The following is a 12135-nucleotide window of genomic DNA, read 5'->3' on the forward strand; positions in this document are numbered from 1 at the left end:
GATTCCAAAAAAGTTGGGACACTAAACAAATTGTGAATAAAAACTGAATGCAATTATGTGGAGATGGCAAATGTCAATATTTTATTCGGAATATAACATAGATGACAGATAAAAAGTTTAATCTGAGTAAATGCAACATTTTAAAGGAAAAATATGTTGATTCAAAATTTCACAGTGTCAACAAATCCCAAAAAAGTTGGGACAAGTAGCAATAAGTGTCTGGAAAAAGGAAATTGAGCATATAATGAACAGCTGGAAGACCAATTAACACTAATTAGGTCAATTGACAACATGATTGGGTATAAAAAGAGCTTCTCAGAGTGTCAGTGTCTCTCAGAAGCCAAGATGGTAAGAGGATCACCCATTCCACCATTGTTGCGCAGAAAGATAGTGAAGCAATACCAGAATGGTGTTACCCAGCGTAAAATAGCAAAGACTTTTAAGTTATCATGATCAACCGTGCATAACATAATCAAAAGATTCAGAGAATCTGGAACAATTGCTGTGCGTAAGGGTCAAGGCCGTGCAACTCTACTGGATGCTCGTGATCTCTGGGCCCTTAAACGTCACTGCACCTCAAACAGGACTGCCACTGTCAAGGAAATAACAGAATGGGCTCAGGAATACTTCCAGAAAGCATTGTCAGTGAACACAATCCACCGTGCCATCCGCCGTTGCCAGCTGAAACTCTACAGTGCAAAGTGGAAACTACAACAATCTTTCCTTTACTATCATGCGTGAGGAAATATTAATGAACATCTTTATTTAATTGACTTATCAATCATAAGACAACAACATGTTCAAACATTGTTCATTTCAGTGCACTTATTTTCTTCAAACTTTTCTATATCAAGTAGAGGAGATGCAGATAGAGGAAGGAAACACAGACATCCTTCATCCCAGCAACATTCTTCAGCTTTTCCTGGGAGATTCCAAGTTGTTCCCAGTTGGAGAGGATACATGACCTTCAGCGAGTTCTGGGCCTACCCTGAATTTCCACCTGGTGGAAATGGAAAACACATCCAAAGGCAAAGCAAAGGCAAAAGAAAGACACCAAAGAAGAGGCATGAACTATATTAAACAAAATAATATTTAAAAAGTGCTTTTGAAACTCCTTGTTTTGATGTGGAGACGCATCAGTTTTACTCCAAGCGTCTCTTTGCTCATTGGCCACCATACAGAGAAAGCTGCTTTTATCTGGGATCTTATATTTCAGTCATGATCTCTGTCCTATCACCATAGCCTGGGTGAGAATTAAAATCAGGTGAGAATAAATGGGCCAGTAAATCAAAAGTTTCACCTTTTGGCTCAGCTTCTTCACCACAACAGACAGGTGCAACGTCCACATTACTGCCATTAAATCCCTGATATGCCCATTTGTCTCTCGCTCCATAAGGTCATTTCTCGTGAACAAAATTCCCAAAATACTTAAACTCCTCTGAGGCAGAGACTCACCCCCAACCACGAGGAATAAAAATGTGGAATACGACGTGCAATGGGCCACAGCAAACAGTCCACAGGATTCTTACTAAAGAATACTGTAAAACAGATTAGAGAATTGTTTTTAACATGAATGTAGTGAACTTGACCTGATGTCAAATCTTGACCTTAGGATCATATGGTCAGAAACTGTCATTTCATTGATTTGCATCCAGAAATACAGGTTGATCGATCCTGAGACTTTCTTTCTTGAATTAATCAAGTGGAAAAGACAATTCTCTATGATCATTACTATTTTACAAATGTTTTGATAATCAAATTGTGTTAGTTCAAACAATGTTTACATGTTGAAGTGAACTACTCATTTTTATTTACTTAAACAGTAGTAATGATTTTTAATCCTCAATTCAAAGTGAAATCAAGTTAGAGTATGTTACAGAGTAATGATTCAATCTCTTGATCGTCTGCTTTGAAGTGAGCAAATTTGTAAGTGTGTCAAAGTTCAGGTTTCGGTCAACTGAAAAGTTTACTGAAAAGAAATGTCATGTTTAACTTTTACAGCAAGATACTTGGTGAGAGGCGCCACTAAGTCTGGTTTTCTCCAACAATCTTTCTGTCTGTTCTTAAACAATCTGAATCTTTTCCTTGACTTTTAATAACACCTTACATCACAAACCACACCTCTGCTTTGGTCCATCGACCAATCAAAAAGCTCTCAAATGAACCGGAAGTGACCCTTCATAAAAAGGTTGGCACTTCCTAGTTCAAGGAGAAGAGTTCACAGAGAGTTCACAGAAGAGTTCAGGAGTTTTTGGAATTCAGATGCAGAGAGTTTGGGAGTTCCTGAATGCAGAACGCGGGCATTCAGGATGCTGCTAAACCAATCAAGCTGAACCAGAGACGATTTTGGGAATTATAACTTCTGTTTGGATAACCTCACACGACTCCCAAGGTTTTTATCTGTTCTCACGGAGACGCTGAAAAGAGTCAAAAGAAGAGCTCTACACCGACGCTGAAGCTATCGTCTGCAAGGTAAAAGTTCTATTTCGACCAAGCGTACCGTTGGCCCAAGCTGATTTCAATGGAGCGTGCTGTTCTGGTTAAAACAGACAAATTCCCTCACACATCTCTCTCAGATAAACTTCATCTTTCCATCTTTAACTCTCCTATCTGCTAGAAAATTAATCCAGATGTTTTCAGAAATGTCTGTGGTGTAGCAACGGAAAATCATGGCCGTATGGTTTTCCTGGTTGTAAAGCTGATTAATTATGTCGTTATTTTCCAATTCTTGCCAATTAATGTAAATGTGTGATGTGTTAAACTTGATTCTGTTAATAAATGACCCACTGTCGTGGTGAGTCAAAGATAATTAACGTCTCACGTCCACATTTTTATCTAGGTTCAATGCACGTATGTTACACAGTCCAGAAAAATGAAGAACCCGTTCAATGTATGAATATATCTCAGGATATGTCATACTACATGAACACCAGATCTTTCATCTCAAAAGGTTTTGAAAATGTCTCAATAAAAGTACAGTTTTCCATCCAATTCTGCTTTATAGCTGAAAAGTTGATGGGTCACAAGGAACATGTAGTAGTTTCAAGAACTGATTTGATCCTAAATTACTTCATCTCCAGAAACTGTTGGTCTTGTGGAGTCGTTGGAAGCTATGTCAGACGACATCATAGGAACATGACAAGATTCCAAAGGCTTCACAGACATCTTCTATCTTTATCCAAAGTATTTTTGGACACCATGGACAGGTCACAAGTTCATCACAGCGATTGTTCTCATTAAAAACATACTTACCAGTTTATTCAGACATTACTGAGGTTCGTGCAATCATAAATTTGAAGATGAAGAGCTGGCGCCCTCGATCGAGCCAGTTTTAACTAATTTACCTGCTTAACTCTAAGTGAGCGTATCATTTGCAGATGTACCATCCTCAGCTCTGCTTGCTACCCCAGACACAAAAGACTTATGAATATTTAGAAGCGTTTCACAGAACAAGATCTCTCTCACCACACCATCTGCGATGGCGAGAAAGAGTAGACGGATGGAAAAAGAGCAGACTTCACCACCACCATCTCTTTCACTGACACTCAAGCTTTTAGACAAGATTGTTGGTCACACACAAATGTGTCCCTTTGTTTGTGGCTGAGTAAACACAGCTCGTGTCTTTTTGAATGTTCAAGAATGATCACAAAAATAAACAATCCATTTTTATAACAATAATTATGGTCAATTGTTATGGTGTTTATATTAAATTGCTAAGTTTATGCTACATACCATGTAATGGATAGGTAAAGTGCAACTTACAAACAAAACATGCATCTCTGCAGATCATTTTTTACACATTGGCTGCTCATTTTTCTGATGCTACTTTAACATTGTCATCTGAACTTCTTCACCCCGAATCAACGCCTATATTGCCTAATTGCTAGTGTAGTTGTGATTCATATCAGGGGCGATTCTAGGATCTGACCTTTTGGGGTGCTTAGCCCCCAGTACTGACAATGACTCTTGGCTTGAACAACGCACCCCATGGTGGGACTTGTGAAAAATGCAAAAGCTTACAGCACCTGGTATTCCCAGGTGGTCCCCCATCTAAATACTAACCAGATACAACCCTGCTTAGCTTCAGAGATCAGGGTGGTATGGCCGTAAACAAGGAGCTGAGTCACAAATAGGTATTTTAAAGGATCATAGCAAACAAAGACTAAACTTGTGCAACCAGAAGTTACAACATATATCTACATACAAAACACACAAAACAAAGCACAACTAGTTTTATTAACCTTTAATTTAACTATTAAGCATGCAATGTAATTATGACCAAAATAGAGGATTTACTTGCAGGTACCTTCGTACAGATGAACATGTAAATGGTAAATGGACTGCACTTATACAGAACCTTTCTATCTTATCAAGACACTCAAAGCTCTTTACAACAATCGGTGCCTCATTTACCCATTCATACAGCACTCTACTAGATCTCAACAAATATAATTGAACAAATCATTCTAAAGAGACTAATCAGAGCTTTATCACATTCATACACTGATGGGACACACATCAGAGGCGATGAGGGGTTCAGTGTCTTGCCCAGAGACACTTCAGCATGTGACTGCTGGTGGAGTCGAACTCTCAACACTTGCATTGGAGGACGACTGCTCTAACCACTCAGCCACAGCCGCCCAAGCACAACCACCATGAAAATGTGGTACTTCCTGTTTATAACTGTTGTATTGAGCTACTCATGAGGTCGACCACCGGTCTTTGTCATCTTTTACATTTTTCCAGACTTCGTTTAGGTTCTGGAAATGTAACAAACTGTATTCCACCCTCTAAGCGCTCAGCGTAACGATGTCTGAATTACCGTACATGTTCTCCACTAACAACGTTTAACCATTTTTTCCTGATGAGTTTTCATGAAACCTCTCTGACCGTAAAGCAAAACCCTGACAATGTTGTCGGAGGAAAAGGAGGTGCAGCTCCTGCAGGTAAGGGACGTTTCAATTGGGGGCAAATTGTGATTGCTGATTGGCCAGTTGCTGACAAGCCTACTGGATTGACTGACAGGTGGCGTCGAGGATCTGACTCGTGCAAAAAAAATCAGATTTTACCGTTTTAAGATTGTTACCATTTATTCCATATTTATTCAATATTTTGGTGAATCTAAGGTTTGAGAACTGAGTTTCCTTACAAAATCCTAATGATGGTTTCTTCATTTTTCAGGGGTGCTGAGTTAAAATGTAGGGGTGCTTGAACCCCCCCCCCAAAAAAAAAAAAAAAAAGAGGCAAAAATTGCCACTGATGCATGTTAAGTGGGATACATTTGCAAAAATACTCAGAACAGAGTTGCGTTGTTAAACACAGACATGTGCTCCTCTGTAGTAAGAATAAGACCAGTACACTTATACGTGGGTTTTTGTCTTCCTGTGTGGTCCCAAAATCTTTGTACACAATAATTATTAAATTTAAACTATAAGTGCCCTGACATCAGTGCACATGCTTTGCTGACAGAAGCCGCCTCGTGTTTCAAGGGACAAAATACATAATAAGTACTACGGTAGATTAAAGGCAGGCACATGCCCCGGCCTGTCTGACACAGTCTCTCCTGTCTGTCGCCAACCTGCTGCCACTGTTACCACCACCATCTGTACGACAAAGTCACCAATCTCTCAGCTTTTATCTACCAGAGAATAAAGGAAACCCATGTCACTGTGTTCTTGGCATTAAAACAAAGTTCTGCTCCAGCGTTTCTGCTGCTCTGGCGATTCAGTCAAACCTATCGATGTGTGCTGATCTCCAGAGTCAATATAGACTGTTACTGTTATAACTGTTACACTGACTACTCTCTGGAAGCCTAGAGCAAAGTCAACTATGGGAAATCAATACGTCATGCTCACTGACAATGACTTTATTCATTTTCTGTAAAGAAATGTGCCACGGCCATAATAATAAGTCCAATAAGTCACTGCACTTTTCTGGTCTAAGATGTTCTCTGCTGCGTCACAAGTTAGCATCAAATAAGCAGGATCACTTGGAGTAGAAGTACATTATCATTTTTAGCTAAATTGTCAGATATTCTATCTGAAACTTTATCTGTTACATGGTTACATTAGAAAAAGTTTTACAATAATCATTCAAATAATCTATACTTCTGTGTTTTATCTGTGCTAAAATACCAAAAAGGTGAAAATTAACGTAAGAAATCTGGACATCACCTTTTCAAGCTTCCATAAGTGTTATTACTGGATTTAAAGTCTAACATATTTGGAGTTAAATTTTATTTAAAACTGATAAAATATTAATAAACAAAAGAGCTTTATGATTAAATGAGAATGAGGATTTTGACAGAATGTCTATCAAGTAGTGATACTTGAATTATTTAATTTTAATTCAATTCAGTTTATTTATATATCGCCAAGTCACAACAGAAATCATCTCAGGACACTGAACAGAACAATCATAAATATATAAAAAAGTACGTTAATAACATTTGTTGCTCTTGCATATTCCAGAACAACGTGGCCGATTCACGCTCGTCTTTGATCCGTGAAGTTCTCGGCTGCTGTATGTGTACTTACACAAATCACGTCAATGTACAAACAGTGTTGGTGTTTAAGTGAAACCACAAGAAACACAGAAAAAGGATTTGCTAACCACTTTGGCCTCCTGTTGCAATTCCATAAGAAAAGGAATGCAGCAGACAGAAAGAAGAAAGACAGAGGGGGGTGAAAGGGAAGAAAACAAAAGGAGAAAGACATTGCAAATGGCATTAGGTCCTGCTAGTGCTGCCACAAACAGAAACAGAAAACTCAGTTTTGTCAGTGTCTGCAGAAAGACCTCCATGTTGATAAAAAAAGTCAGCTTTATCCTCTATTTATGAGTAAGCAAAAGAGAATGAGTTCCCCCCAGTGGTGAAATGGGACAAATGCACGTTTTAAAGCACAGAAGAGAAACTCTGAAGCTGTTACATCAAATTTAGCTGAGTTAGATCAACAGCAAGGTGAAGTAGATGTTGATACTGCAGCACACATTAGTTGGCATTTTAGCCACTCAGTCACCAGCATGTGTCAGTGAGTACAAGTGTGAGTGTGTTTGTGGGTCTGTGGAGTGGAAAAGGGTCTCATAATCAACAAACGTGCTTAATTACCTTATTTGAGCGAAGAGACACTCGTCCTCCACACCTAGCACAAAATTTTGTTTGGCAATATGAACAGAGGTGACCACAGCCGTCGGCAAACTTGGTTTTGTGGCATATTCCACACGTTGGGGCATCGATCTTCTGGTCCTGAGCCGGCTTAGTCTCCTCCCCCATCTTCTTAACTTGGTTCTTGTACGATTCAAACTGCTGGTGTAACTTCCTGCAGGTGGATGGACAAAGGTGGAGATTAGGACATGAAAGCAGCAGTTGTTGTCTCTGAAAGGAAAGGTTGTGCATAATTAATATCATTATAAGGGCAGAAATAGATAGACTTTAAAATACACTCAGAACAAAGATTATTAATTATGCTGTTCAGATACTGCCTACACAAAGTCCATGATTTAATTAAAATAAAGAGTTTTTATAACAACTCCTGTAAACCTTCAAACTGTAATTTATAGTTACATTTAGGCAGTTTATTTTACAACCACCAGTTATTAAAGATTTCCCATTCAACAGGATCACTTGTGACAGATGAGGATGCCAACGGTTGGATGGGCAGGTTTATCATAATATGTTGTTTTTTTTATTTGGACTAAATTGGAGTTTTGTTTGAGTATCTCATTATAAGTTTGTCTAGTTGTGAATCATTTCAGGTGATCAGTCAGAGGTCAATATTCTCTGATTCTTCTTTTCATTACATAAAACACATCTGGGCCTGGACTGTCAGCGGGCCAGGCTATTCCTGCACAGCCCTGCTGCGGTTAGCAGACAAATATTTAACAATGTCCATCTAAACAACCATGAACCTCCTGAGAAAAGACATCACCTTGGTCATTTTTCCTTCTTTCGGCCACCACAGCGGACCTTCTGCCTCTAGCCCACTCCATCCTTTGTATCGTGTCCCTCCAACTTTCTGCAGTTCCCCCTTCACTATATCCATGATCTATGTTTCCTCCTAATATTCAACAGCCGTTGTCCAATATATCCACTATCCCTCCTCAGCATGTCCAAACCTTCTCACCATTGTCCAACAAAGTTAAGTCAGGTCATGCAAGTGTAGATGAACATATGCATGATATATTCATAAATTAAACGGATTCTTTCATTTTTCTGGACTGTATAATGTCGTGCATTGAATTTAATAAAATGTATCGTGAGACGTTAATTTTCTTTGACCCATCAAATGAATGCGTCATTTATTTACAGAATCAAAGTTTAACATCACACATTTACATTAATTTGGCAAAATGATTTCAACAACAACATGGCTAATTTTGCAAGCTGTACAATTTGATTAACCATACGGCGATGGTTGAAAACCTCAAGCTTCACCACAGACATTTCTGGAAAAATCTGGAATGATTTCTAGCAGGATAGAAGAATTTTAAAGATGGAAAGATGAAGTTTAGAGGGAGGGAGATGGTGTGCGTGAGTGAAAAGTGTTGAACAGAACGGCACCCTCCATTCGAACCCAGCTTTCCTCAGTACGCTCGGTAGTAAACTCGACTCGTTACCTCTCTGACGATGAATCAGTGGAAACGGAGCTCCAGTTAAGCTACCGGTCCAGCGTCTCCGTAGGATGGCAGAGAACCGTCCGGAGTGGTGGCGGGACTTCATCAACAACAGTTCACCTCACGAGTGGACTTCACATGAGTGGAGTCCGTCAGAAGTTCCACTCAGATGTGGAAGATTGTATAATTCCCACAAGACTCGAAGAGCTGCGGATCATGGCTGGACTTCTGTTCTCCCAAACGACTGGAGCTGCAACTCTCCACCCGACTGGTTTGAACTAGGAAGTACCGACCTTTAAAGAGCTCTACTTCCGGTTCATTTGGGAGGTTCCTGATTGGTCAATATCGACCAGACAGGGGTGTGTTTTTGTGACGTAAGAGGTCACTAGGAGTCAGAAAACCAGAAAGTGTTTTGGAACAGATTGAAAATGTTTTTAGAGACAGAGAGAGAAATGTCTGGACGAGTTGGGTGAAAACAGGTGCCAGCTTCTCTACGTCTGAGAGGATTTAAAAACATGACAGTTCGTTCCAACAACTTGCTTGCGTTTGACTCCAACCTTGGACCAACTTACACTGCTCATTCAAAGACAGAAAATCAGAAAATGCATAATTACTCTGTAACAGACCTTAACATGATTTCTACTTTGCATGAGGATTAAAATCATTATTACTGTTTCACAGTTGAATTAAAAATGATTAGTTCACTTCAACATTTAAAAATGGTTTGAACTAACACAATTTGATTATCAAACATTTGTAAAATAGTAATGATAATAGAAAGTAGTGTTCTTTCACTTGATTAATTCAAGAAAGAAAGTCTCAGGATGGGTCAACCTGTATTTCTGGATTCAAATCAATGAAATGACAGTTTCTGTCCCATAAGGTCCTTAAGGTCAGGATTTGACCTCAGGCTTAGTTCACTACACAAGACTCAATGTTTCAACACAAAGAAACCAACCAGAGGACCTGACTTAACTTTGTTGGATTTTACTACCTGGATTACTGAGCATGAACTTTGATCGTCTCACCATTGCTTTAATAACTTTGTCTCAACCTGAGCTGATCATCTAATGAACTTGTGTCTAATCCTGTCCGTTTAGCACACAGTGACTCTAATATCACGTTTATCACATCACATGTGCCGCAGTATGGCAGCCCTGATGAGAGCTCTGCTTGGAGTCGCTCTTTTTTTGTTCCTGTTGCTTTTGTTCTGACTTGTTGAGCCTCCACTGTACACCCACATTACGGGTATGACCGCGACACACATTTGGAGTTTTGTGTGTCGCTGCCTTGCCATCCTGCCATTGTGGTTCAGTTCCCGGCTCCCTTCCAGTCTCAGGCTCAGGCTCTGGCCTGTCATGGCGGCCGTCTCCATGATCCTTCATCTGCCTGCACAGACCGAACTCTATCATCATGCTGCTAACAGGACCACACTGCTAACAGTATCATTATGCTAATAAGATAATGTTGCTAACAGTAACAGTGTTTTTATGACACTATTTTTATTTTTGCTTTTTATTGCTGTATATTGTTGTCTGTCTAAATCATGTCTTCAGTGATGTACTTTGTTCTGATTCACTTGCACCGTTGTATTCTACCATGTTGTTTACTATATTTCTATTGCATCTTGTAGATGTTGTATTTCTTTTTCACTTGTGGTGCTTTGTTTTGTAAATTGTTGCATGCTTTAGTATTTCTTCTGTGGGTTTTTTTGTTTGTTTGTTTATTTTCTGATGAGTCGAGACGGTTCTTCTTGTCCTGAGCATTTCATTGCATTGTTGACCTTGTGTTAACCTGCATATGACAAATAAACTGTAAACTAATAAAAGTATGTTTCCTAAATGAACCTGCAGACAGTATAAGAACCTGGTGTGTTTTTACCTCAAAGCCTGTTCAAACGTGAAAACTTTTAACTTGTTCTGTCAATGTGTTGCTGAAAATTTGAGATAAATTTTGGACATAATGAGTTTAGATTTGCCAAGACTTCTTTGTGTCTGTTTTTGTTTTTTAATACCTTGCTCTGTATGACAGGTTTTTGTGATTTTGAACCAGTAGATGTTACTCTAATACACATTGCTAACACACTCATCTGCCACAAGTTTAATTTATGACTGTAGAATTTATAAGAGCATTGCCCCTTATGTGTCTTACAAACCTTTTCATTATTTCCTGTTTCTGAGTGATATACTGGCATCTAATTTTAGGTTTATTATTTCTGCACACAGCAAAAGTAGTCTGTGGATTTAATTTTATTTTTTCCCCTTGTCTTAAAATCACATTCTCACAACAAGTGTGCAGTTTTTTGGCATGAAAAACAGACGTTATGACATAAGGCGTACCAAAGATGAGCTCCCCTACTGATATTGGACCGTCTAAAACTCAGGAGGTTCGATATCAGATTTTGAGAACTTGACTTAATTCTCCTTTCTCAGGTTTCCATGCATTTATTTAATGAATCATTTGCTCCTGCGTTTCTACATCTGGACACTCGTCAGGTGATACAGGGAGTGCCTTGAAGCATATTGTTAGACAATAATAACACAAATGCAATCAAGTATTGATCTATATTACTTAAAAGTGATCACTGATGGTCACAAGGAGAACACCTGACCTCAGTGTATTGTCTTTGCGTTACTGTTTGTGTCCTATAGATGGCTGCTTCCTTAAGTGCTATGATGTTTTACGTTAGACTCTTAACTCCTGAGTTTTGGGGAGACTAAACAAAAATGGCTCCTCACATGCATTTTGTATGACACGTGTCAAACGAGCATCTCCTTGGAAACTAAACACTGGGCTGACTTCATAATATGGCGATTAGAACTGGTTTCGCCCCACATATCCCCTGCAACATTCATTAGCTCTTATGAATTATTAAGCAGGGCTATCCTTTTACCACATACAGCGCTGCATTTGAGATAAACATGCATCCTTTTCCCACAGCCAGACTTTTAAAGCCCAAATGTAAGGGTGACACATCACCTGGAGGGTTTGTCTGTGCAATCAGGTCATCTGGTACCACTGACATGCTCCACAGTTTTTCAACAAACACATTAAAGGGCTAATTGTGTCCCAGTCATTGTGTTCACCGAGCAGAGATTAGTTGTGCGTGTAACTTTGTTTAAAAGATTTAAACTAAAGTGCATTTAATGACAAAAAACTGATATCAGAGCATGAAAGAACAGCAGCATCCAACATTTACCTAGGTTAGGTTTATTTGTCATATGCAGGTCAACACAAGGTCATCAATGCATTGAAATGCTCAGAACAAGACCGTCTCGATTCCCCCCAAAAAAATTTTTAAAATAAATAAATAAAATAAAACAAGAAATACAAAAGCATGCAACAAAAATACGAAATCAAAGCACCAAAAGTGAAAAAGAAATGCATCTACAGCAGAATGGTCATTAGCAGAGTGGTTCTGTTAGCAGTGAGGTTCTTTTAGCAGCATGGTTCTGTTAGCAGTGATGTTCTTTTAGCAGCACGGTTCTGTTAGCAGTGAGGTTCTTTTAGCTGCACGGTTCTGTT

The 12135-nt window shown here is 39.0% G+C and overlaps 1 protein-coding gene across 1 annotated transcript in view; it reads right to left on the minus strand.

The window, feature by feature from the left end:
- The window catches only part of rims2a (regulating synaptic membrane exocytosis 2a), a gene marked incomplete in the record, with an annotated part of 256836 nt that overhangs the window by 197472 nt on the left and 47229 nt on the right, over window positions 1–12135 (minus strand). The window contains 1 exon segment of the mRNA XM_037676440.1: window positions 7094–7316. Coding sequence (XP_037532368.1) covers window positions 7094–7316 — 223 coding nt within the window.

The sequence above is a fragment of the Nematolebias whitei genome, chromosome 5 (genome assembly GCF_014905685.2).
Source record: "Nematolebias whitei isolate Nwh7 chromosome 5, NemWhi1, whole genome shotgun sequence".
Lineage (NCBI taxonomy): Eukaryota > Metazoa > Chordata > Actinopteri > Cyprinodontiformes > Rivulidae > Nematolebias > Nematolebias whitei.